The sequence below is a fragment of the Halichondria panicea genome, chromosome 1 (genome assembly GCF_963675165.1).
Source record: "Halichondria panicea chromosome 1, odHalPani1.1, whole genome shotgun sequence".
NCBI lineage: Eukaryota > Metazoa > Porifera > Demospongiae > Suberitida > Halichondriidae > Halichondria > Halichondria panicea.
Window position 1 is genome coordinate 10583418 of NC_087377.1, and position 27551 is coordinate 10610968.

Here is a 27551-nt window from a genome sequence, read left to right on the forward strand (position 1 = left end):
CTTTAAACAAGAAAACTTCGATAAAACTAGTCTAGTGATGAGCTTAGTCAATCACAGTCTAATAAGTGGACTTAGATTTTGTTTTTTTACAATTTGGCAATGCCAGGATACAATAAATAGCAAAAGCTAGTACCATTATATATATAATAATAATAATAGTGTAACTACGTATTCAAAGCATATACTAAGTACTGAAAGATCATTAAGTATAGACTTAAATAATTCTAAGGAAGTACAAGCGCTAAGTTCACAATTTGCCATGTACAATCTTGTTCCATAGTTCAATGGTTTTTGGGAAGAAAGAGTGGTTCTGCATAAAACTGGAGCAAGAGACAGATTATTAACATGTCTTGTATCGTATCTTAGGTGTGTCCTCGTAGTAACTTATTATTATAAGAATATTGAATAGGTGGTACAGGCTGGCCAATGCCCTTCTCTGACCCAGCGTTGGTAGTTCTGTTTTTTCAAAAGATCCAAATAGCTAATCGAGTAGTCCCACTGCTTTAGGCAAACCTTTATTGCAAACTTCTGGGCCTTTTCCAAACTATCCAAGCATACTCCAGATTTGGTCTAATGAAAGATTTGTATAGTTTCAGCATAACAGTAAGGGGAGAATAAGTTGCAAAGTTTCTGTGTAGCAGTCCAACAAGTTTTCTTGATTTCACAAAGTGCCTTAGTGTGGGAATGCCTAGCCTCGATTCCAGGCCGCTTGAACAAGTTACAAATTGTAAAAAACCTGACAAAGTTACAAAAGGGAATAATACGTATGACAATGTGACCACAATGGCAGCTTTCAGAGACACTAATCAAAGTAGAATAACTATGCTGCAGCAGTGTTGCTTCTTCTAGCTCTGTTTATCAAAGAGACAGTTTAAGAAAGCCTCCCAGACAGCTAGAGCTGCCAGCTAGGAAGAGTGGTGGACTCTTTAATACATCAGTAGATCTTGAGTGAATAACTTCCTGAGTGTCGAGTTAAAGCTTATTAAAAGCTTTCAGGAGTAATCATTAGCTTCTTTATCTTCAGCAATGACTTTTTGTCGAACATAAAGGCAAGATTTAGTAGCAGAACACTTGCCTGGTCTATATTACCACAGCCTCATCAGGGGACCCGCAGGAACACATCATGCCTTTCCTATAACATCTGTAGCCTTACAGTGTAGGGTGTCGTTAAGTAGAGACTTGGCTTGATACAATAAAGGGCGTAAGAACTCAGTCATCTTTGCACAATACTTCTATGTAACGGACTCTAAAATCAGAATACAAAGAGTATACGGTTTATTTTATTGACAGTATCCACAAATACACGGATTACCCCCTTTTTGGGGTAATGTACACGCATGCGCATACAAGGTATACCAGGCCGCCTTGTTCAAGCGGCCTGGAATCGAGGCTAGGGAATGCCATGCAAGAAAGATCTGATGAAAATTGGATTCCTAGATACTTTAACGTTTCCACACGCTCCAGGGAAAAGCCATTGACTGTAAATGTGAGTGGCTCGATGGACCTACTTCTCTTGTTTTAATATTAACATCACTTTAAATTTTGATGTGTTGAAATGAAGGTGTTTTCCAGACATGAAAGCAGCAACACTGTTTATGTCTTCCGGAAGTGTATCATATAGTCTTCGATGGATTTAATGACACTCTATAAATATAGCCATCATGTCATCGGCAAACATATTAAAATGGGTGTCGCTTGAGACTACATCAGAGACATTATTAATGTACATGATCTTAAGACTGATCCTTGAGGCACACCTGACATAGCATGCATGGAGAGTGGTAGACGCTTGTCCATTCACAACTACAAATTGCTCTCTCTTCAATAGGTAACTTTTAAGCCACTTCAAAAGGTAGCTGTTTATTTCGAGCAAGTGAAGAAGTAAAGTATAAGTTCGACTCGAAGTAGACTAGTGGTAAACGTGCCAGTGGTACTGTATCAAATGCGTTACGTATAATAAAAAATGTCAAAAAAAACAGCAACTTCACTTTTGCTGTCAATAGCTTTGCTCCAATCATCCACAACTTGTATTGGTGCAGAGACAGTTGAGCGTGCACGCATAAATCCCCACTGCCTTGTTGAGATTGGGCAATGTTGTATCAGATGTTCCTCAAGTATTGACTTATCATGTTTCTCTAGGAGCTTGCTCGCTGATGGAAATGGGTCTATAATTAGACAAAAACTTTGCGTATATATCACCCTTGGGGACTGGGACCACTCTTGCTCTTTTCCACTCTGAGGGAAATTCACCTATACTGAGTGAGTGGTTGAATATATTTACAAGTGGTGAGACCGAAATTGCCATTGATTTCAACAAGGTTGTGTGGCAATCTTCCTCTGCCAGCCACACATTTGCTTAATCCAGTACGACCGCAAATGAGGAAAAGTGTCGTCACTTTAGTTTGAATTTGAAATTGAGTACCTCTTTCTCTTTGCTGCCTCCACGGGCACTGATAGGCCAGCTGTGTGTATTGGGAGGGGGTGGTCCCCCCTGCATGTCAGGCTGGACCCCATGCATAGCAACAGAGCCGCTAGCTCTCTTCTGATTTAACGGAGACTTGATTCCCAGTCGTGCCCTAATGAGGTCAGTGTTCTGATGGAGCTCCGTCAGTAGGAGGGTGTGGTCTCGATAAGATAGCCACTCCCACATATAGAGAATGATCCCAGCAATAAATGCAATGTAGCGACAATACCACAGGTAGCTGCATGTGGAGCCGAGGTTTCCTGTAGAGAGAGAGAGAGGGGGACTCCATGACAAAGTAAAGGGGCAATGGGTAAAGGAAAGTACACAGTCACGCAGAACTACTGTATTTATGGATGCAGACACTTCAACTTGTGGCCCATTCTTATGACAGGATTGGGAAACAGACAGGTACTGTGAGACCACACTAAATGTCAAAGCTATCCGAAAGTACTGAAGACGCTATTATAATACAGAGTGCAATGTATGTGACTATAATTATGTCTGTGGTTCAATGTCAGTTTGAAGTTTGAAGACAGTAATCCTCTGCACAAGAATCAATTTCTTATTTACTGTACATGAACAATGCACTCTGAAAGGAAATCGTGATGATGATGCAAGAGGTTTGCCACAAACCACAAGGTGCATATTAACAATGCCCTTTACATTCAATGTTGTAAGAGCTTAGCAATCCTCTGTACAAACATAGTACACTAAACATGACTGCATGTATTGGGTGTAGGGATAACAACATACCATAGCCTCAGGTGGTGATCTGCTCCCAGCCCCTCCCCCCAGAACAAGGTAACCAAACAACCTCCTCACGATCACCTCGACAACCAGCTCTCCAAACAGCAGCAGGTAGAGCTTGAACCGACTGTAACCAAACCGAGGTAGAAACAGAATCACCAGCAAAGATGCAACGAAAACTGCAAAAGTTTCATAGCCCACAAATTCAATCAGGAAGAGAGACATTAGATAACGGACACTCTCTATGGAGTCTTGTAGTGTGCCAAACATTTCTGCCAATAGCAGCTTTTGTTTCTTTGCCATTTCATTAACATCATCAAAATGACGATCCATACTCCTCCTGGTGTCATCAAGTGAGGAAGCTATTCGTCTGTCTTATATATATATAGTCTATAATGGCTGCCTGGTTGTCCAAGGCCTGGTTTTGTTTGACTTCCATTTCACAGTGGAAGTCAAGAGATTCTTCCACGGCTAATCGACTTTGTTCCACATCAGTAATCTTCTTACATGTTGTGTTGAGTCTGGCCACAGCATCTTTCCAACACGAGCTGCTCACTGTCTTCTCTTGCAGTTCTTGGAACTTGTTCTCTCCCAAAGCTTTTCTCTGATCATCGGAACTAGAGTCTGAGGAGGTCGTGGTAAGGATGATTAGGGATAGCAGGAGAGTAGTTAGAGTAGATTGCGAGAGGTGAGAGAGCAGCATCATGGTTTTACAGGACTCGGTTTTTTGGACAACGGGTTCGGAGTGACTGGCAAAGGATGTCAAAAATGTAAATGTCAAATGCAAGGCCAGTCTACATTCACAGGGTAGATCTATAATCATAATCATTAGATTGAAATACTTCACTTATAATTGCCAGGTCTTACTCCCTTTAAGATTCATTGCCCTTTTTATACTGTTCTAGTGTGTGTATTAACGTTGGTTATAGTTATGAATAATTAAATTGGCTCGTAAAATTATAAAATTATGTTTCATTATAGATACTAGTATAGCCAACATTTTAGTGTACATTAACTATAACAAAATTAATGTTGTTGTTGTTTTTTGCCTATAATTATAATTATGCCAAGCTATACTCACATGCGCAGCATCCTTCCATTATGTTTTTTACTCTCGGTACAAATAAGCCAGGCCGGGCCATTTTGTTCCATCATTATATCAGTCAGTGCAAGCTACATTTCTCATTGCAATCTGTAATTCTAGTTAGCACGAATATATACGTGACAACAATTAATATTAACACATATAATTTGCACAAACTATAGACAACTGGTATAGGTTCTAGGATGTAAAGTGTTTTAATAAGCAGTGTAAAATAACTATATTTATAATTATAGTTATTCCGTTTCTGAAATATTAATCGAGCGTTTTTTTGCTTTCAAATTTTTACGACAATTGCGTACGGCAAATGAAAACAGTACAATGAAAACAATAAAGACAATTAGTAAGATGGTCCCGATAGGTACACTCAAAGAGAGGATGAGCGTCAACTTCGAAGAGTCTTCTGCAGATTAAGATAAATTATGTCAATTTATTATAACCCCCGTACACCCATACATGCATGCATGCAACTGGAACAAATTCATTAATTAATTAACTTCTCAAGGGACGTTATAAAGCTATCAAGTAAAATTACTAAGCGGGTAATTTTGCATTCTGTTGTTCTATTATATGCGTACCTAGCTATTCATATAAACGTCAAAGTTATAACAAATGGACAGATTGGACACTCACCTGTGAGTGTAATAGATTGCTGACTTTCTGCAATCAAACAATGCTGTCCAGTAGTAGGAGACATCCATTCAATTGATACCTCGTAATTAGTCCCTGGCATTAGATCCATAATGGAAATATTGAACGGTTGATTAACCGCACAATACAGATCAAAGGATGTGCTTGCATTCTTACAGGTGCTGCCACAGTTTGAGAGTTGAGTTGATTTTAGAAAAACATTTGATATCTCGTAGTCCTTTAAACTTAAACAGCTGAAATGTATAGTTACTATGATTTCATCATATGTAGTATAGCTGATGTTGAATGTTAGGTTCACTGTATTGGTATTGGTCAATACATTAATCATATATATACTTGCTATAGGACACTTACCTTTATCTTGTAGGCACTGACATATGGTGCCATTTTTTTGACCTGTATATATACCAGCATTATTATTAATCTATACTTGCATGTTACAAAGTTAATAACGCACCCTGGAAAGTGCTTGGTTCGGATTGAACACACTGACTAAACGCTGTCATGTTTACTTGAAACGGTGCACAACTCTGCGGTAGGTCATCAAGTTCCAGGCAGAAGTTTGATTTCAGTATAGCACGATCAAGAATGGTATCACCTGTGGCATCATTTACCACCACTACTGTTCCTATCACAGGACTCCATTCTTCACTTTCGGATGTAGCGCATACAGAGTTATTGCTGCTGTTATATGTAAGATTTGGTGGATACTGGGGACCTGCATGGACATTTTATATTTCATGTCATAACAATTATAGTCACACTAAGCTCTTTATTTTACCAACCTTGCACTATAATTCTGTTTTGACTTTCGATCACTCTCACATCAGAGTTACCAATTAGTTCTTCTTTAACTAGCAGTATTTTTGTGTCATTGCTATCACGATCAAGATTCTTCCAACATATCCTGTCATTGTCTTGTAGCTCGATGTTATAAGTTGTAAGATTAAATACAAAGCAATAACAGCTTTTAAATGTGGGTCCAAGCTCCCTCTCCGCAAATACAGGACAAATACAGTCATCATCAGATTTCGGATGTGTCGGCCACATGACACGTAGATCATTTTTATTTTCTGGTAGGTAGACACAAGATGTCTGACCTTCAGGTATGCAGGTGTTGTTGGTAGTCTCTGTATATGAAAATCAAGGACAGGTCAAAATTTATCTTTCTTACCATTTACATCTGTTCTGTAGAGATACCCAAGCGTTGCAAAGGGTTCATTGTCTCCATTGGTAAAATTCTTTGCATATGTTGTACCATATGCGTCAATGTCTTGAAAATGCTTGCTTGGTATCGAAAAAATAGGCTCCATGACATTTGAAAGATCATCCCATAGTATAGTGCCATATTTAATCACGTCGGTGATGAAAAATATATCAGGTTCTGCACCTAAACTGGTACTGTCCACCTCTGATTGGATTTTGAATCCAAATTCCTTATAGGCTAAAGTCAGGTTCACCAATCGGCTGATAAGTTTAACCCTGGCTGTGTTTGACTGACTGTATACAGCTGCATGCACTATAATGAATATAATGTAATTATACGGACTATCCATGCACGACTCTGATATTTGCTGTCGTGCATAAAAATGTACTGTATATACGTATTGACTTACAGGTTTCGTTATCTTTTGGGATACTCGGTCGTAAAGAAAGGGACACTGTGTACAGCAGCCCAATGCTGTTGTCAACTGTGGTGTAGCATTCATATACAGTGCCTGTTGTGCTGCTCATTGCAGGATTCACAATGATCCCACCATAGTGCTTTGAATGCCAACGAGGAAGCTCCGTTACAGGATAGATAACTCCATCAATCCTCCATAGTGTCACAGCGTGCGTTCCTATGGCTGGTACGCAAGGTAAAAATATCACATCGTTCTCTGTAGCTTGGAAGTTAAGTCCCCTATCAATGTTTAAGTCCGTCTTCAGCTGACCTATAGTCCCTATGTGCATGTATATACATTATTATAGATTGCTTTTTATGTTCGCATGCATGCAATTGCTATTTTTGCGTATATAGCTGTAATTTCCGGGGGACAGAATATTCGTTGTTTTTGTGGTTGGAGCTCTGACCACGAACATTTTACCCACGAATGAAGCGATCTTGCCTAAATATGTTGCTCAACCACAAATGTTTTGCCCCCCCCCCCTCGAAATTACCGGCTATAATTATGATACGGTATTACGTACTTATAAGTTATGAGCCAGATATAATTATTTATAAACGCATTATTTGTGCATATAATTATTATGATAGTACCTGATGAGTGATCACTTTCAGAAGGAATCACTACCAAGTGATTGGAGTACAGTTGCTCAAGGTTTGACATACTGTAAGTATAACAATTGTAATCACCAACATCTTGAAGTGAGACATCTCTTATAAATAAGCCACTTGACACTCTTTGTAGCTGATTAGGCAAGCTTTCCACAGTAAAAATGACATCATTCACTTCCCAAACAATTGATAGACTGCTTGCAAGTGGGTAACTACAAGGCAGAAAAACACTATCTCCTTCATGGCTGACCAAAGTCAGTTCAAAAGAGTTGCTCCCAAAGCATGGAATTGCCAACCATAGAATGCCTGCAAAAATGTTGCATGCATGCATGGAACAGTAGTAAAGTCAGTTTCTACATTCAGTTGGCTGCATGCCTGTATTCTGCTGTTACAGAAAAAACTTACAGATCAGCACTCCAATGATAGTCTGTGGTTTCCTGTGTTTAGGCATTTCTTTTGCATACATATTAAACTTATAAGCATCACTTTAGATTATAGATCTATATTATAGGTCACTATAATTAATACAAACAGTCAGTGTATATTATACATGCATGATGCCATGCAGATCTAGCACAATTTGCAATTGCATGACCTGCATTGAATATAATTATTTCCCACATGCACATTGCACATGCAATATGTGAATGTCATTATAGGCTGCTAGCCTCGATCCCAGGCCGAGTTTTCGCTTTTATAACGGTTAGGCAAACAACTGGGCCTGGTACTAGTTGTCTGCGCATGCGTCAAATTTTCATTGTATATTTGTGGTTAGCCTCGATTCCAGGCCGCTGAGAAAGGCGGCCTGGTATACATTTTTTTTTTTTTTTTTTAGCCTTTATGGCACTGTTTACGCATGCGCCAGAATTACCAAGAATCTTGGTAATCGTAAATTGTAGTATATTTATCAGTATTCTTATTCCGCATTTAGTTGTAAAACATTGATATCCGTTTCATTTATAATGATGTCATTGAAAAAAGAAATCTAGTCCAAGTTGTGTAATGGCTGCTACCTTCTGACAGGACCAGTGCACCTCTCTCTGAAAGAAGTGTTGTGATGGTGATTTCTCCTCTTGTTTCTCTGAGTGAAGCCATCTTCAAAGTGTTAGTGTGTCTGTTTGACGTTCAGTGCCATTCTCTCTGGAAGGAAGTATTGTTGTGACATTTGCCGAAAATTGGTCACAGAGTAAGTACGTGGTATCTGATCCGAGAACTGTGTGGCCTGAATGTGTTTACAATCCGAGGGACTTGTTGCTTGAGTGTGTATCTGGACTTGTTGCTTGAGTGTGTATTAATGGATAGTGCTTTCAATGGTAAATCTATTGTGTAAATCAATAAGTAGTCCTCACATTATGTTACGTCACAGCCACTGTACTTATCCACATTTATTTTTTACCCACAGGTTTAACTAATTTCTTATGAGATTAACTTGTCGCCTGAGTGTGTATCCGATCCGAGCCTCAAGTTAATGAATAAATCTACAGAGCTAATGTTTTACTTAGCTGTCTCTGTCTACAGTTATACAGAGAGGTAGCCTCTCCTTTTTCTTTTTTCTGTTCTTTAGGCCACTCCAAGTGATACTCTGGTTTCTGGTCCACCGCCCGCATCAGATTTTATTCTTGGATTTCTATCTCATTATTGGATTTCTATCTCATTATTTCTACTACGCATGCGCAGAATGGTCCATGTGGTACAAAATAGTGTGATAATGATATTCATTTGCAAAATAATGAGGTGAAATTGATAATGACATAATGAGAAAAGCCGCCCGCCCGCATGCAATTAGAAAAACTTCAGGACCAGAAACCAGAGTGTCACTTGGAGTGGCCTTATCACAATAACTGTTTTAACGTTCAATGAGATAAAATACGGTAAATAATAAATTAATTGTCCACCCACGCGCCAACAGTAAATACCAGGCCCACTATTCAAGGGGCTGGGGAGTCAGTCTAATTTGTGGTCGGCAAAAATATTTAATAAATCAATAATCGAAATTTGTACACAGAAAATGCACAGAGTGAGTACACAAAAGATGCACATAGGGAGCTGCTTCACAAAGGCCTGGGGAGTTGCCAGTTGTGCTGCAGCACAATTACAGTGACCCAGGGCAACTTCAGGATGATTGAATGCCTTCAAATTACGTTTCAAAAAGATTTAGCAGGCTGCTGGACTTCTCTGATTCTAGGCCCCAACTCGTAACTCATTGCTTGAGAAAACGTAGATTCTCTTGATGTCTCTGAGCTACCCAGCAACGCTCGAATGAGCAGATCATACTCCAGTCCTGTGTCTGTGAGTATAGGACAATATTAAAAGAAACCAAAGACGGTTAAACCCTTACCTCAAACTGTCCAGTCTCGTCCGTTAGTATAGCCAAGAGGAGCACTGTTGGGACAGCTGGATATTAGCCATTGCTCCTGTACAGAGAAGTAGACATTTTAAATACGTGTAGAAATTTCTCGGTTATAGTGTCATTGTCGACGAGCTGATGATGGCAGCACCAAGTTCTCTAGCTCACACTCTTCACTTGATCCACCATATTAATGATGAAACTATAGTCTACCTACATTCTTGCCAAACATGAACAAGACTTGATAGCATAGCCGGCCATAGGGCCCACACAAAAATATCTGACCTTAACAAGCTTGACAAAGCTTTATACCTCTTCCCTTGTTGTTCAGTCTTCAGAATAAGCTTCAGAGAAGAGAGAAGCTTCAGCTAAGAGCCATTCCAATTGATTTCCAATAATGATAAAACGGGAACTGACTTCTAGTACACGATAGTACACGAATATAAATGTCACGAAAGTGAACGAGAATATCCATTCGTCAGAATCTGACGAACGATTGACGCATGCGCAGACAACTAGTACCTCGCCTAACCGTTATAAAAGCGAAAACTCGGCCTGGGATCGAGGCTAATAGGCTGCATGAATGTGCAGGCCGGTGCATTTAGATCCTTACCATGATGATCACACATGCATACAGCTATATATATAGGGTGGTAGATTTAATATGCTCGAGATATTATCTATACAAAAAAATGATTATGCTATTCTTTTATGCTCAAGTTAACAGCCTATATTTGCCTATTATATTCCCACATTATTCCTCAAAAGTACAACATAGACCCCATGTCATCGTACAAGTAACATTGAGCTATAAATAATGGCCACAGGACTCGTTATTAACACTAGAATGCTATAAGGAGATAATCAACTACAGTGGAACCCCTCTATAACGGACACCTTTGAGGAACAATGTTTTGGCCTTTAATATACAGAGGTGGCCTTTGTTGAGAGGTTGTTTTTTGTACACAAACTGTTCATTTGGGACCTGTCACCTGGGTTCCTGGCATTTATATATAAGTTTCACTGTACCATGCATGCAGTACATACTTTCATCAGGATTTGTTTTTACTATTATTTATTTGTACTGACCTGCATGTATTAAGTCTTCCAAAACCTGCCTATCATTCTCATAAAGGCCAACATTAAGCCAGCACAATTCTCACCAAAAATAATGTGCCTAATCAACTAACCCCTATACATGCAGCTATACATGCATCATAAGTTTAAGGTTAATCACAACTTACAACTGCTGTCACTGACACACAGTGGATAAATTTTTTTGCACGGGTATATATCCATTTAGCCGGCATTATATACTTATGCTGGCTTAAATAGATCATTATATAGTTTGTGTACTCAGTTGTTCAGCTCTTTGACTGTAGTATAAGCTTCATTTACTTCCATATGAATTGGATCTTTGCTTGCTTCCATTCCGATGAACACCACCTTATTCAATATTTGGTCGTACACTGGTTCAGGTAAGTTAGGTTCCTCGTAGATATGCAGAGAATTGCCTATATCATACAAAGTAAGGTGGTTATTATTATATATATATATACAGGCCCAGTTTTTAAACTATAGCATGCAGTATATGTATAATAGTTACAATGAAACTAGTCTCGCAAGCTAGCCGCTACAAAAATGATAGCCCAATACTAATGAAATATACACCAAAATGTGGTCGTGTCTGATAAATCGATTAATCAGACAAAATAAACAGACACAGGAACCTACAGATCACTGAAGAGGCAGAGCCACAAGATTTAAGGTGCTTTTGGTCGCTAAAAGTCTCCCCTACAACACATTTTTGGAGGTTATATAATAATGTTGTTAATATAGGTAGACCTATTGTCGGGTGAAAATCAGCTTGTTTCGCCTATCCGTTCTCCTCCGGCAGCTGTCTGATTATACGTTCTGTCTGATAATTGATACTTTACTCTACCAACTGCCAACTAGATCTACCAACTCCCAACTGCCAACTCCCAACTATACCAACCAACTACCAACTACCAACTATATACCAACTCCCAACTGCCAACTATACGCGTTTGAACTATCAAGTAGCAAGTGCGAACTACCAACTACGTGGTTGAACTATATCAAGTAGCAACTACGAACTACCAACTCTACGCATTTGAACTATCTGAACTATCAACTACGAGTAGCACTCAGGGCCACCGTAAAGCTACACTACACTGCACTTGCAGCTGAAGTGGTCCCGTACTAGGAAAAGGGTCACTAAAGTAGAAAGCTAGAATCGTGACTGGTCTGGATCCTAACACCAAGCGGAAGGAGCCATACTTCTCTATAGCCTCGAGACCAGTCTTTCATTATCTGAAAAGAACGCCTATTATTCTAGGTCAGCACAATAGCATTAACAGTGGATATTGTTGGACTTCAATCTCATTGTGTCTGTTTAGTACGTGCAGACTATACCAGCTGGTCAAGTTCCAATGTAGAACTCGTTTAGCTGAGTCAGCGAGTGATTAGGCTTGATGATTGCGGTAACAGCAAACTGACACAACAAGACAATGAATAACTCATTGCCTTTCCTGCTAGCTGCGGTTACAACAGCTAGTATCTGTGACGTAGGTCTGGAGGAATGCCTTTTGTGTGTATTGGGTGGTGATAAAACAGGGAATAAGGAAATGAGAAATGAGAAACAAAAAATAGGAAATGAGGAAACAAGAAATAGGTTATGATCGTCAATGATTATGACATTTTTATAATATTATAGATACGCAAAAGTAATGAACTGATATCAGCCAAGAAGCTAGTATAGGTGACTAAGTGTTTAGAATTAGTTGAGTCAAGTATATATAGTAGCTAGCACTGAAAAGTTTCATCGGCACCTCCACACAGTCTTTGTCGATACATTGTAGGAATTAAGTTACCATCACTTCAGATGACACAGTGAGCTTTCTTTCATTAAAGTAGTATCAGCCTTCACTATAGGCATTGCTTGTGTATGGTAGTGGGAATTGCTTTCTTCACCCAGAAACTGAACCCTGTACGTAGCGAGATCAGATACCAGACCGTGTACTACCAAACCATGTCATTACTTCCTGCAGCTTTACGACAGGACTGGCAGACTAGAAATTGCTTGGTTTGACAAACAGTATTGGAAGTTTCTTTGCTGCTACATGTAGATGTTGACATTGAGTCCAGTCAATTGACTATCACTTGCTCACCAGATTGTGAAAAATCGGTAAATGTATTGCCAGTATAGAGAAGTTAAGGTAGAGGGTATCACACCGTGTACCAGTTAGTATGCATGCCTGTATAATGCCATGATGGCAGAAGAGCCGACCAGTAGCTAAGTATAATTTATGCAAGCTTGTCTTCAAACTTGCTCAGAATTATTCTTGTTTCTCATTTCTGTTCTCATTTCTGTTCTCATTTCCTTATTTCCTATTTCTTATTCCTCATTTCCTCATTTCTTGTTTCTTATTTCCTCATTTCCTATTTCTTATTTCCTCATTTCTTGTTTCCTTCCCTCATTCCCTGTTTTATCACCACCCCAGTCTATTGGAGTTGCGTACTCTTCCTAATGAACTCTTGGTCTATACCAGTGGCAGATCCAGAGGGGGTTCTTTTGGTTCAATTGAACCCCCTTTGAGAAAGAAATGAGTGGGAGGCTCAAGCAACTAGTTAGCAAGTTGTTCCTTTCTTACTAGCTTTCACATGCACTTCTCACTTACCTTTAGTCCTTGTTAGTCCTATAAAGCTTTGTCTGTGTAGTTTCAGTGACTATGAAGGCTAAAAACTCTCCAGCGTAGTGCATGCAGATTGCTTATGAAAAGTGATGACCTTTTTTAGGAAAAAATTCGGTGTGTTAATGCGCATGCTCACTGTTTCGAAGAAGTGACTACCTTTTTTTAGGTAAAATAACAGTCCTTGCACTCGCTCAGAGCCCTGGAACCCCTCTTTCAAGAATTCTAGATCCACCACTGTATACTATATAGCTAGCTGCACGTTGTAGTAAGCATCACAATGATATTCACGGGTAGTTATGGTTGTTGCGAGCAATTATCAGTCCAGGACCAATTAAAATGCAATTAGACAAGTTCTATACATTGGAACTAGCCTTGATTCAAGGCCGACATTGGAACTTGACCAGGCGTTCTTTCAGATAACAAACGGCTGGTCTCGAGGCTAACTTCTCTAAGACTGTGATCATGCATGTACCACTAAAAGTTTTAGCATGCCTCTTGAGTTTACTCTGGTTTTGCTAGGATTAGATAATTATATCACTCTTCTGGTTTCTTTATAATCATGTCACCAGCCGAGAGTTTGCACTCTAGTGCTGGTGCTCTAGAGCCTCTATAATAATAACTCAAGCCTCAAGGAAAAAGATTTAGTTTTTACTATGCCCTTGTCTCGACTCCAGACTTGCAATTGATCGTAATAAGTGAGTCTGCAATAGTTTGGGGGCCAGACCTAATAGCTCGGGGGCAAAATCAAGTAAAGCTAGGATTTAATAGGTCTGGAGCAGAGGAGGTTGGTCATGATTTAAACCGCGGTGAAAAGTGCTATGCAAACCCATGTTTGGCCTCTCCTCCAACCGTCTTCAACCCGCTGAGTCAGCACTTTTGTCTCCTTGCATTCCTGAGCATTTATCCTCTCTTGTATTACATCTCTTGCTAGTTTATGAATTGTAGTAGTGTAAGCCTATCATTGAAGACAGGAGTCAAAGAATCAAGGAAAGTACTATTAGTTTCTGGCTCATTGATTCGGGTATGACTCGTTTTTTAGTGTGACTGGGTATTGTTAGCATCATCTGCTACTAGTATAGAGTGTTACAATCGTTTAATTGCAGCCGTCTGGCTTTAGCTATAGGACAGCAACTTTTCATGCTTTCCTCTTCTCCGTGCACACACATTCCTCCGTTGAAATGTGAACAACCTCCTCTGGGCCTGGAGACTCTTGCAGCATTTCCCAGAGGAGATCCGATATGCGTGCACGAATCATTACAAGTTCAGTGCATTGTGGCAGGACGTTATCATGTGACTGCAATGACCTCAATGCACTGAACTTGTAGTGTTTCGTGCACGCATGTCGAACCTCCTCTGAGCAATTCCGTGTGCTCTAGCGGAATGTGCATGGCCAGAGCCAATGAAATGCATATCCTATGTCATATGATTTTTAACCCAATGAAATGCGAGTATTGCCTCTGTGGAATTTGGATTACAGCCAATGGAATTTGGATACAGCCGGAGTATTGCTACATCTACTCCTTCTTTATAACGTCTAATATCACAAGTCTCTACATTCCAAGAGCACACGGAAGTGCTGCAAGAGTCTCCAGACCTCTTTCTCCTCTTCCCCCTCCCCCCTCTGAAAAAAGGTCTGGCCCGCAGACTACATCTGCAATACGTAGGCATCCTGTGGCTTTGTTGCCTGTCAGGCTCCGCCCATCTACTGACTGCCCACGTTCATTTTCACTGTGCCACCGTCAGCGAGGCAGGCTCTCTCCTTTTTCTTAACAACGGTTAGTTCTCTCTTTCTTGTTCCTCCAACTTCCCATATTTTATCTTATTGACCTGTGACAAAACGGAAAAAGGAGAGGCTGCGAAGGAGGCTACTGCTGACGTGACATTATAGATACAGGAAAAGAAACAGGAAAGAGAGGGATTGGCAACAAAAGTGCCTCGAATAGCCATCCGTGTTTCCCTGTGGTTTAATCGAGGCCGCCTAATTCAACGTTAGAAAAATGGCCAAAGACACAAAAAAGAGACAAACGATTGTTTTACTGTCAGTATAAGAATTTTACTGCTTAACTGTTTTATTACAGGGTACACTACATAGTTAAGCAGTTCTAGCTATATTATAGTAGTAGGAGGTACATAGCGTCGCATGTACCTCGCGTCGCATGTACCTCTAGCTACTTCACAACAATCGAAATTATGTTTTTGTCGTATCTAAATGATGCCTACAAGCAAGTCGAATAGAAGTGTTTGGGGGGCTTGGAAAGGTCTGTATTTACTGTAAAAGGTTAATTATTGTTCTACCGCGTTAGGTGGGAAACACAGATGCATGGCTCATCAAGTTCTGTATTGATTTTATGTGTAGCTTATGAGTGCACGTGATTCGTTGCCAATCTCTCTCTTTCCTGTTACAGTATCTATATGCATGGTGACATGCAGCTATATATTTTAGACTTGAACTTTTGGCATACATTATTTTTAACAACAATCATGGGGTCGATCATTACCCACTCTTTGAGTTCTGGATTCTGCCTGCATGCAGCAAAATTAATTATAATGCATCATGATAATTATAATGTTTGTGCTATTAGTAGCTTTATGTTATGTAGCTTGGCACCTCCACCGAGGCATCAGCACCTGCGGTGTTTTCATTATAATTATTGGCCCTCCTACATTATTTATAATTATGCCACAATTATACTGGCATGCACTGCTATTCCTTTGATCTCAGATGTCAAAAGGCAACAAATATGCATCGTATAGCGTGTATATTTCGAGTGTATAACTGTTTGTGGTTTTCCCTGATTAAGCATGTATATATATATACTGCGAACATTTTATACCCACGAATTTAATGTCGCATGCATGCTGCAGAAAGGCTCCTATTCAAACCACAAAAACCTTTCTTAACGGTCATTCCTAAAATATACCTGCTATACGGTATGTAGGTGTATATACTGTATATATATGCATGCTTACCAGTTTTCTGTCGGGCTTTGCATTTCTTGCATTTAAAGGCAATGAATAGAGTTACTGGAACTACTGTGCTTAGAATTCCAAGAGAAGATCCAATCCCTCCAATAACGACATCTGTATTAAAAGTATTATAGTGCGTGGCAATAATTGTATAGTTTCTTACAATTATATAGATCAATTTCTCCGTCTGGTCCTAGATTCACTGTATTGCATTGTGTGCTGTATTTATTGTGTTCTCCTTTACTCTCAAGCCTTAATCCAGTGTTTCCTACAAAACATATCAAGGTGCATGGTATTTGTCTTTAATTAGTGAAAAATATGGCGAGGGAAACACTGCATGAAACTAATAATTCAAAGCGATCAATAAAAATTTAGAGAGTTCTAAGTAGATATCTTTACCTGTGAAGGATATCGATAATTCAGGTGAATTTTGGGCCATGAATTGACTTTCAGTTCTGACATTAAGTCTTGTTGTTGGAGTGTAATCGATTATATCATTGTCTAAAACATACACAATTCCTATAGTACTGTACATTGACCCAATAACACACTGAATGTTAGTGAGATTCATTGACGTGGCAACTTTAGTGATTTCCAAAGAAGAAAGTTGTGAATTAAAATGATATGGTGGCGGTAAGTATGAGTGTGGATATATTACACTATCAATAATCCACGAAGGTGCATCATGCCTTTCTTCTTGGCAATCACAACCAAACCAAGCGGAGTCTCCAGAAAGCACATGTATGTTAGTAGGCTGCGATCTAAATGTACATGATCCTGCAAAATAGCAGCAACACAATCAGTGTACACATAGAGAGACACCTTTTACTTTATCACTCCATGCATGTTATTCACATGCAGCTGTAGCTAATGTTATAATTATCTCTTAATCATACATCGTGTCGTATTCCTTACTGAAAACATTTTGCTTACCTTTTACTCCACATAGACATAATATGTGTGATAGTAACAGCAAAGCGTAAGTGACTCTCATCATAAAGACCAACCACGCTAACGATATTTATATTTTAGTTATATGGAGCTGTTGTAGGACCAAACAGTTTTATAGGCTGCAGTGTTATTTAGCTCGAGTTTCAGAGGCTATAATAATACACACTCTTGGTGGTGCATTTGTTTACCAAACTATTATAATTGCACAATAATTGCAAATTGAATGTGTCAAGATCAAATAAAATAACATGCATGAATGCTGAATCGAGGAGAAATATAGTTCAGCTTGTAATCCATAATTATTGGCTATTGCATCCAGTTGTTATAGTTAACGTATTATAGTTGCCACGAGGCAAATTATAGTACTTCAGTTCTATAGTTGTATAATTATAAATATTCTGTACTGTGATAAGCGTACAAGTGCATGAGGTATATATATAGGATTGAGAGCAAAGGTCACCGTTAGAGTGCCCTTTGTATACTTGTTCTGCATGTGACTTCTGTCCTCATACAATCTTGACACTGCCTTGTTTACACATGATACAAAATTATACTGCAGTGCAAACTGAACTTTTGTTTATATATAATTATTCATTTTCTCCCAAAAGCTGTCGCTTATACTTTGCTTGTTTCCTTTAGGGACATTATAAGTTTTGTTCAATAACAATTATAATGAATTAATCATGCACTTATAGACTAAGTTTATAAACTATTTCCGCATTAGTTACTGGGTTATTTATCTATGTTGATAACAACAGGCAGTGCAGATACAGTAACTATACTCTGACGCACGCAATGACAACAGCGAGCAATGATAAACTTCATTGGTACTGACATGAAACCATCAGGAGTGCACTCCTGATCCCATCCATAACAACTAATCATTTTCCAGTTTCTACACGTGTCTGTTCGATACATAACTTTTCTGATAGAGCTATGTACGCCGGTATACTGCCGTGTATATGCATGTAAACTGCTGAAGAGTTACATAAAGAAAAGGTTTTCCATGAAGGTTTAAATCACTTTGTACTATCTGTGTGAGGGACTGGAGATTTAGAGTACTTAGACAGTTAAGAGAACGTTGACAATATTCACTTTTCACAGTCGATAGCACAAATCAAAATACCAAAAGGCTAAAAACATGTTAAGACCAGGCTAGGCCCTGATAAATTATGCATTTTCACCCATTATTCTATTTTTTATCTTGAAAAATCTGCCTCATAAAAAATCCGCCGTAAAAATCTGGCCAAAAAATGCGACATAATAATTATAGACAAAATTAAGACATAAACACAGCACACAACTGACACATGACATAATTATGATTCTCAGTGTTATGTTGCTGAACTGATCCATAATATTCACCTTGAGCATTTTTTTGCTTACTGACTTGAACTAATCACCTTCAATCATTTTTTGCCATGAAAACGTTGTTACTTTACCAAAAATAGACATTGATACCTATTATTTATTAGGTAATCGTAAATTTGTTTTTGATTCCACAAGTGGCCCACTTGTGTGTACTGCAGTCCATTGAGATCAATGAAAATCATACTAAAAACGATTGATTGCAACTCCAACTTTGGGGGTTTTATTGTTTAGTTATTGTCCTTACATAATTACTATGTGACTCTCAGCATATCCAGGGGCGTAGGGAGGGGGAGGGCTTTGGGGGCTGGAGCCCCCCCTTTCTCTGCAAAAACTACACTAAGAGCCCCACCTTCTCTGATGAGTCTTCAGCCTGGGAATTATACTGGTATAGATTAGTGGCAGACAAACAGCATGTCCAAGAGCTAGCTATACTATACTAGTAACTTTGATTCTTTAGTGCAACTAGCTACGGCTAGCTAGCTAGCTAGCTTTAGCAGTATTATTAATTGAAGCAAGGTGTGGCTATTTCTTGCACATGCGCAATGAGCCATTAATTAGGGGGTGTGGCTTCCGGTCACCGAAAAATTTCAGCGCTCAGCCCCCCCTTCCTCAAATTCCTGCCTACGCCCCTGATATCCCCTACAGAATAAACGGTAGGTTGTGTCTGATGAGCGATTTTTTTGTCTGTTCTTACCGTTTATCAGACACTAGCACATTTTCAGCTCTTGAAGACTTAGTAGTTGATATTTATCAATTCTTTTTTGCATACATTCATAGTAACACATGCTTGATCAGATGGTGCAAAAGAAAATTTTTTATCACTGCTTATTTCCTTAGAATGAGTGTCTGAACATGCATTGTGTCTGAATATAGATGCCTTACTCTAGATGCAAACGGAAGTGTAAACCAATTAAGCACGTGAAAAATGCTGCAAATCTGATGGGCGCCACTATAGCGGTGCTAGAACAAATCCCAGATAGGCTTGCAACCTGACCTCCCATCAGGGATGGTCAGGCTACGCCCAACTATAGCACCTCACGAATACCTTAGTTAGCTATAACCCACAGAAGGACTTTAAACAAAAATCGAGGCTCTGATTTACATGAAGTATGGTGCTGTTTGGATAGAGGGATAAAACAAACTCATGACTAGTCAGATACAAATTAAAACCTGCTGGTGTGCTGATGCCTGGGTGGATGTACATGTCATGCTTGAAAAATCTATAGAGATCTGCCCTGCTAGCTGAATCAGCATTTAAATATACAGTAGGTTTGGTATCTGACACATGCAATTGTTTACGGTATAATTATTTCATTTCAGCCTTCTTATGAAAAACTCTTGCATGAATCACGATGCCTTAATTTTTGTGGCATAGAGGCAATTGAGCATAGTTCACACATGAATGCACAACAGAAAACATGCAGCATATCCATGAGTGCAATTGGTAAAAAATGGGCCTAAACGTCATGTATACATGTAGCTTAATTGTAGGCGTTGTATCCAACACACTAATCTGTTCATCTGTTATATAGTAAGACCACACAAATAAATTCTTTTTCACAAAATGGAAACTTTAGAAACTCACCATTGGCGTACTCTTTGATAGGGTGCTCTCATTTGAGTTGTTAGGTCAATAGATGATTCTCATGCAGACACGACAGACCGGACATCGTTACGGTCACCACTCAAGCTGGTCTGTAGACACAGGTGCTGTCTATTGTTCCCACCAGGGGGACTGTAGTTGTGGGGAATGGACTTGCTACTCGAGTGAAAGTCACTAATCTTGATAGTTAAGTTATCATTATGCATGTCCACGACTGTGTCGAGATTAGAGCCACTGACACTGTTTTGAGTGTAATTCAGTTTTGTTATGGAGGAAGAGAGAGAGTTGGAGTAGAGGGGAGAAGAGATGCCTTCTCTCGTCATCAAGGGGATTAGTGGGGGAGAGCGTACGAACAAGCCGGCTCTACGAAGCAGGTTAGAACTGTAGAAATGAGTCAATGCGTCTACTAATCCATGCTGCTTTCCATGGCCAAGTTAAGTGAAGATGGTCGTATTCCACGAGCAGTGATAGCTGCATGTACATGTGTGTATACATGTGTGGTAGGGGGAGATTAAAAGCTTAGCTGGAGTTTGGTAGCACTATATATAGGCATGCACTCTTGTATGACATTGATCCATATTTACTATAATTATACACAATAGCATAAACCAGACTAGGAAATGCATATGGGACTATTTTCAATTCAATGGTTATAACGAAAATTTAGCTCATTTTGTAGTAAAGCATCAAGCACCAACTGCGGTAAGGTATAATATACAATTGAGCAAAAACAGAAGCCTGTCTCCGTTCTCAATTGTATAAACTGATTAAATCTCTAAAGAAAACCAATTAGAACTATAGGTATAAGCAATCACTTTTGGGAGAGAGTGGAAAGTCAAAACTGTACACACACTCACCAATTTTCCTTCCTTCTTCCTACAAACTGCTATGATCACTGCCAACAAGCAGCATTCCTCCCACCACTGCGGCAATGATCACAGAGATGATAATTATGCTCTATGAGAAAACACAACATAATTTCTATACACATACAAGTTTCAAAAGAACAAAAATGTTATAGAAGAAACTTATAAAAATGTTATGGTGAGAGAAAAGGTGTGCATAGTGTTGACAAATGCACTGTATTTTAATCGAACTCACGATACTCAATTACATTATTACATTATTAAAGAAGGACGATATCCTTTATAGTAGATTCTACTGCAAGAGGCAGTACGTAACTTTATGGACTAACCCATATTTACTCAGTGGGTTCTAACAACCACTAACCTGATAAAGAAGTAGCCAAAGTCGCATGTATGGTGGTTGTCCGATAATTGATGAGCAGTGCCTGACTGTGTACTCCGTATCAGGATTAAGGTTTGTTATAGTTAGCTCCCCGTCTGGCACTTCCACTGACAAGATGATGAAGGGGTCTCCATTTCGCAGAACCTGGGGAATGTGATTAGAACTAAACCGGTAAAGATCCTTAATTTCCTATTAAGTTGACTTTAGTGTGTCTGTCTTTTATCAACCGATGTTGAGGCATTGTCTACGTGAATTCATAACGTTATCACATCTTTAGTGCCTATCGTAAAATTAAACCCCAAAATTGCATTCCAAAATGGTACAACTCTAAGATTCGTCATCAAATCACTCGCTCCCTCCAAAAAAAGGCTGAAAGGCTTCATACCGCCACATCTCTACTACTAAAGCTAGAAGCTGCGGAGCAATGTCTATATACTTAATAAGATACCCACATTGAGTGGACAGTATAAATTACATTGGTATAGAGATTGTAACAACAATATCAAATTTTAAGTGGTTGTATGCATTTCACCCTCTCACCTTTGTTCTCAATTATCCCCACTTCGCTAAATGGTCCATCTCCCAGCTCACTCCTCCCAGCCACTCTAACCTCCGCACTCTTCTCTAGTCCAGCTAGCTTCAACACAACACTGTATTCAGTATCAACACCACTGGCCATGGTACCATTCCCCTCCATAGAGATAACAGAGTTCGAGTCATAGCTAGCGATAACAAGTTGTCCAGGTGAGGTGAGGACAGCAGATTGAGTATAGTAATGAAATGTGTTATGGGGCTTGAGCCTTTCCTGATAGAGAAGCTGAGAGTGTGGTAGCCACTGGAATGAGTTACTGTCAATAAAGATGGCGGACTGGGAAGAGCTGGAGAGAGAAAGGTGTACATAATTATAGTGTTGACATACACTGTATTTTATTTGCACTCATGGTACTCAATTACATCACCAAAGGAAATGTTAAAGGACGATATCCTTTATGATAGAGTCTACTACAAGAGGCGGTTTAAAGTAACTTTATGGACTAACCTATGAAGCACTCAGTGGGTTCTGACAACCACTAACCTGGTGAATTAATTATAATTAATATAGCCAAAGTAGTCTCTTGCATGCATTGGTGGTTGTATGGTCTGATACTCATATAACATTTGATGTCTGATGATAGACTCACAAGCCGTCACTGTTGCACGGCCACTGCATAGTCAAACTCTGTGTAGGGACTCGTGCAACGTTTGCCACGATATTTGTGGCAACTCAAGTGGCTAGACTGCATGCGGTTACCATGCACAAAATCATTGATAGTGACGTGTATACTGACGTTATGAAAACCGCAGCCACTTAGAATCTTATCGGATATGCTGACTGTGCAACACAAGTCTCTACACGGAGTTTGACAAGTCTACTGTTCACCGTGCAACAGTGACGGCTTGCGAGTCCAGTCTGATGAGTAGTGCCTGCATGACTGTGTACTTTGTGATAAAGGTTTGAGTTAGCTCCCCCTCTGACACATCGATCCACTGGCAAGATGATGAAGGAGCTCCATTTCCATTTCAAATTTGGGAGAAATTTAGAAATAAACGGGTAAAGATCCTTAACTTCTCTATTATAAAATTACTACATTATTTGGTCAGCCAATGGTAAAGATCATTAACTCCTCTAATAGAAAATGGCTATGTTAGTGTTAAAAGTTTACAAGCAACACACTGAATGTATAGTCTCGATCTCATGAATCAGCCGCCGTTCCTTGCGCGCCCGTTCCTTTGGAGCACCAAAGGAACGGCGGCTGATTCATGAGACTACTGAATGTACTGATGTCAGTACTTTAATTAAATACGTCCTCTAGTTCCCAGCTGACTAGCACTGAACACCTGTCGGGAACAGGCCTAGGGTGACTTGGATCAGGGACAGACTCGGCTGGCTTTGGGAGAAACAACCTTAACATTACTTCACGATATCATTGTAAGCACTTGACGATATATACAGGTATTCTCTAGTTCTCACTTTAAAACTGTGTCCCGTAAAAGATTAGTGTGGAGCCACACTAAATTGTTTCACGAATTTTTAATCCCCCAAAACAGACCAGTACTTTCAATGTGGCATAGTCTCGCACGAATGTTTTCTGTAATAGTTATGACACATGCACGAGTACCACATGGGATATATTGGCTCAGTAGTGACTTAGGCCCGGCGCCCGAGGGCAAAGGCACTACTGAGCCAATATTTTACCGTATAGAGGGTAATTTTCGTGGGGCAAAATATTCGTTGTTTTCGTGGTTGAAGGTCTGACCACGAATATTTTACCCACGAATGAAGCGACCTTGCCTACCTTTACCTGCAAGCTCCAATCACAAAAATATTACCAACGAAATCAAAGCATTACTTTACAAATCCAAACATTTTAATCCAAAAAATGTGACTACCGTATAGCGCGAAATTTTCGAGGCACTTATATTTCGTGGATTGGCCTCTAAAAGCCATTTCGTTGCACAATGTTCGCGGAATGACTGCTTACCGGAAGCCAAGCCTTTAAATATTTGCATGATAGCAGGTAATTCTTATTAACGAACACTTTTCGTGGACTTAATTTTTGTGTAGAATTCCAACCCACGAAATCCGCGAAAATTAAGCCCCTCGAAAATTTCGTGCTATACGGTATATAGAAGCCTATAAGCTATACAAGCTCTTACTTGCACTTCATTGATCATTAGCAGTCTCCACAGACACACGGACACACACACACACACACACATTAACGTATACCTCACTGCACATGCTGAAGCAGAAAGATGGGTAGTTGCACAGAAGCAAGAGCTATACTATAATAGATCTATACCTGAAACCAGCAATCCAAATTCCAAATAAGATTTGATTTGCGTCTTTTGATCTACCACTGTCAGCATATCTGATAAGATTCTAAGTTGCTGCGGTTTTCGTAACGTCAGTGTACACATCACTATATCAATGATGATTTACTATTAGCCACTTAGGGCAGTGCACAACTGTGATATAGGAAGTTCTCTAGACCCAATTTTTAATTGGGCTGGTGTGAGACTAAGGGTATTAGGCAAAAGAAAACAACAGAGTCACAACACACCACACCTTAGAAAAACATTACTACGTTTTGCTAAATCACATGGCCATTCTGACCTCTGACCTGGACCACTAATTGGTAAATTTGACCAGAAAAATCCGTGAAACATAACATTAATTTGATGTGGTCTCAGGTTGCAAGCAATTCTTTCTGGACTTGGTTAGCATGTTTCCTGTTGCTCTGGTATACTTGTGTAAAGGCACTGATGAATGTGCTGACACTGTCTGCCCTCGAGGCGGAGACTATATATCTGCTCAGACTGGCGCACCAGTTCGAAGTGGACGAGGGAGCACTGGGCAAACATATCTCATTATCTTGCCATGTCCTCTCTGTACATTGTCAGTGATGTGCCTAGAATTGTTCGCAGTGGCAATTTTAAGTAGTAAACTAGGGAGGTGGTTGTTTTGTGTCTAGTGGTGGGTTTTTGTCTAGAGGTGTGGTTAGTATCAGCCACCCGACAGTGTGGGAAATCCCTGCATTGTCAAGTAGCTAATATTATACGTATTTTGTCATCCGAGCACCCCTCCTTGCTCCGGTTTTTGCATATACATTGTATATGCATTGTATCATGTGACGAGAATATAGCTTTATATCAAATTCTGTTGTTCAAGCAGCTGCATGTATATGTCCCAGTGTGATTATTTACGTATACATGTAACCACATTAAGAGCATTGTATTGCTAGCAGAATTATTAACCCGAGGCGGGTAGGCGGCCTCGGTTACAGTAGTCTGTCAGTCTGTCTGTGTGTCCGTGTGTTTTGTGTCTGTGTGTCTGTCACTGCTCAGTTTGGCTAACCTGGTGATTTAGGCATCACAATTTGTACGTAGGGTTAATTAAAACTAAGGCTTAAAATTTGGCAGATTTTGCAAAGAAGTCTTTGTTTCGCAGAAAAGGCGTGTTAAACCTAAGAAGCTTTGCGTACTTCTAAACGCGGCTATTATTTGAAACATAAACCAATATTATAGTTAGCCCAGCTAGATGGGGATATTATTCGAAACATAAGACTGTTTGCTTTATGTGTTTGTGGAAAAGGGTCGATACATGCAATAGAAAGCTAGAATTGTGTCTGGTTTGTCTCTGTTACCGTGTCTGGTTTGTCTCTGTTACCTCCTCTGACTCAACTGCAATTGGACCACTGAGGAACTGTTGAGAGATTTCGAGGAGTTTCTGGATGTGAGCAATCTTGAATGCATCGAGTCCCATGGGTGCACCTTACTGAACTAAAACATGCAATGTTTGGTTTGTTAAACACTTTATTATATATAATTATACTGCAGTCAGTATGTCTCACGAGACAAGTATACTACATAGACCAGTACTACTATGTCTCATGGACCGCAAATTGTCTTCTCGACTCTGTTAGTAGAGCTGTAATTACGTGTAATTATGTTGCCATAGAATATGTGACCAGTTCTGTTAAATTCATACAATATGCATGAGAGTGCATGTACTTCAATCTGTGATGTATTCAGTTTGTACGGCTCCATACTTAGTAGCATACAAAACTCTGTATGTCAGTTATTTGGGTAATAAAGCTTTGACCAATGATGAGAGTATAGTGTCACATGACTGTATTTTCCATAACCTGTTTTTCTTGTCGGTATTAATTTTAAAGTACACTAGATTCTAGTATCTACATTGAATAAACAACTTCCACTATCATATCTGAGTAATGATAGAACAATGCTTCTAAAAACAAGTGTTCAAGCTGGCGCTGTGCTAATGCCTCTCGCCATGTTTTTGCTTTCCCTCAAAAGTATTAGAGTGTTATCTATAATGAAAGTTAGTTTTATCTATATAAAGTCACTGAGAAGAAAAGACTTATTTACATGCATCTATTGTTGTATTATGTGGCTTACCAGGACCTCAAGAAAGAAGAAAATTGATTCTTCCAGAATCTGTAGTTCAGTGTATATAATATCTAAGAAGAAAAGACCTGTGTACATGCATATATATTGTTATCTATATATTGTTATATGGTAGTGTTTTGTGGCTTACCAGGCCCTCAAGACAAAGATGATTCTGCCAGGAGGATCTGGATCTGGATCTTGGATATTTACTCACATGGGGAATGAGCGCGCATGCGCATTACATCCACAGGAATAATTAAAGGGTGTGTCCAAAGAGATTAATTTCACAAATATTAATGGCTACTGCATGCTAGCATAGTGATCCGGAAGGTTAGCCGAGGTCAAAGTTCGCGAATTGACTCAATAATACTCTCATGAATTAGCCGCCCTTCCAGGATAGTGCAGTGGTAGCCTCGATTCAAGGCCGTATTAATTTTAGTGCAGTTGTAGTCTCGAATACCCGCCTCAACCTAAAAGCTTGAGTCTGGTCAAACTCATATGAACTTTGTTCTGCACAGTCAGCAAAGTCAAGTGGGCTACACGCCCACAAGCATAGTGATAAAGCACAAGCCACCGCATGTTAATTGTTTAATAGGGACAGAACATACACAGAGGGCTATATCAGACAGTGTATCAATTAAGGCTAGGAGTTGAAAGCCTACGAGAAAAACACTGAGCTTGAAGCCATCATTGCACAGAGCTAGAGGGCCATGAAACCATGGTCGACGGTTACATTCACATAAATGAGCATTTAGGCTGTTAATTTCGACAAGGTGTTCCAAAGGTCCTGTTGCTAGTCTGGAGAGTTCTAGTATCACATCCTTACAACTCTCTCCATGAATTTTCCTACGTCGCCTTCTGTCAGGGGCTAATTCTTTCTACTAGTAACAATCCACGCTGCCATGGCGGTTAGCTATAATGATATTCATGTAGACTATAATTTTATTCATGTTCCACACCCACTTGTGGTCAATTAAATGTCCAAGAAATTCCTGGACACACTTGAACCAAACCTCAATGTGAGTTTGACCAGACTCAAGCTTTTAGGTTGAGGCGGGTATTCGAGACTAGTGCAGTTGTACCTATAGTATACCATAGACTATGGTTGTACTGAGGCTAAGTGGCTAATGATGAGCCACTTAGCAGAGTCCTG

General features: G+C 39.5%; 2 protein-coding genes and 2 long non-coding RNA genes across 4 annotated transcripts; all 4 read right to left on the reverse strand.

Moving 5' to 3' along the window:
* Nucleotides 1-4388: 4388 nt before the first annotated feature.
* LOC135340045 (uncharacterized) lies at nucleotides 4389-7808 on the reverse strand. The gene is made up of 9 exons (XM_064536369.1): nucleotides 7648-7808; nucleotides 7225-7548; nucleotides 6581-6907; nucleotides 6139-6483; nucleotides 5750-6094; nucleotides 5422-5682; nucleotides 5319-5360; nucleotides 4947-5261; nucleotides 4389-4716 (listed from the first exon to the last, which is right to left on the reverse strand). Exons 1-9 carry the CDS (start codon nucleotides 7706-7708, stop codon nucleotides 4550-4552), a joined length of 2187 nt encoding a protein of 728 aa, XP_064392439.1. The 5' UTR covers nucleotides 7709-7808; the 3' UTR covers nucleotides 4389-4549.
* A 1387-nt stretch (nucleotides 7809-9195) lies between these two features.
* Nucleotides 9196-10121, reverse strand: LOC135337993 (uncharacterized). Its single transcript, XR_010395399.1, has 2 exons — nucleotides 9581-10121; nucleotides 9196-9529 (listed from the first exon to the last, which is right to left on the reverse strand). It is a non-coding gene; the product is annotated as an uncharacterized LOC135337993 (long non-coding RNA).
* A 723-nt stretch (nucleotides 10122-10844) lies between these two features.
* On the reverse strand, nucleotides 10845-18858 carry LOC135345696 (uncharacterized). Its single transcript, XM_064543132.1, has 5 exons — nucleotides 17206-18858; nucleotides 16672-17049; nucleotides 16436-16540; nucleotides 16276-16386; nucleotides 10845-11103 (listed from the first exon to the last, which is right to left on the reverse strand). The coding sequence occupies exons 1-5, from the start codon at nucleotides 17267-17269 to the stop codon at nucleotides 10946-10948; spliced, it is 816 nt and encodes a 271-aa protein (XP_064399202.1). The 5' UTR covers nucleotides 17270-18858; the 3' UTR covers nucleotides 10845-10945.
* A 1201-nt stretch (nucleotides 18859-20059) lies between these two features.
* Nucleotides 20060-22513, reverse strand: LOC135345703 (uncharacterized). The gene is made up of 4 exons (XR_010397831.1): nucleotides 21986-22513; nucleotides 21428-21589; nucleotides 21055-21154; nucleotides 20060-20668 (listed from the first exon to the last, which is right to left on the reverse strand). It is a non-coding gene; the product is annotated as an uncharacterized LOC135345703 (long non-coding RNA).
* Nucleotides 22514-27551: the final 5038 nt, after the last annotated feature.

Coding starts and splice junctions, on each gene's coding strand:
- LOC135340045 (XM_064536369.1), bottom strand. CDS start 7,708: ATGTATGCAAAAGAAATGCCTAAACACAGGAAACCACAGACTATCATT. Junction 6,908..7,224: donor TGAAAGTGATCACTCATCAG/GTACTATCATAA, acceptor ACATGCACATAG/GGACTATAGGTCAGCTGAAG. Junction 5,683..5,749: donor AAACAGAATTATAGTGCAAG/GTTGGTAAAATA, acceptor ATGTCCATGCAG/GTCCCCAGTATCCACCAAAT.
- LOC135345696 (XM_064543132.1), bottom strand. CDS start 17,269: ATGATGAGAGTCACTTACGCTTTGCTGTTACTATCACACATATTATGT. Junction 16,541..16,671: donor ATTATCGATATCCTTCACAG/GTAAAGATATCT, acceptor TATGTTTTGTAG/GAAACACTGGATTAAGGCTT. Junction 11,104..16,275: donor CAAAGCCCGACAGAAAACTG/GTAAGCATGCAT, acceptor TGTATGATATAG/GCAATTCTCTGCATATCTAC.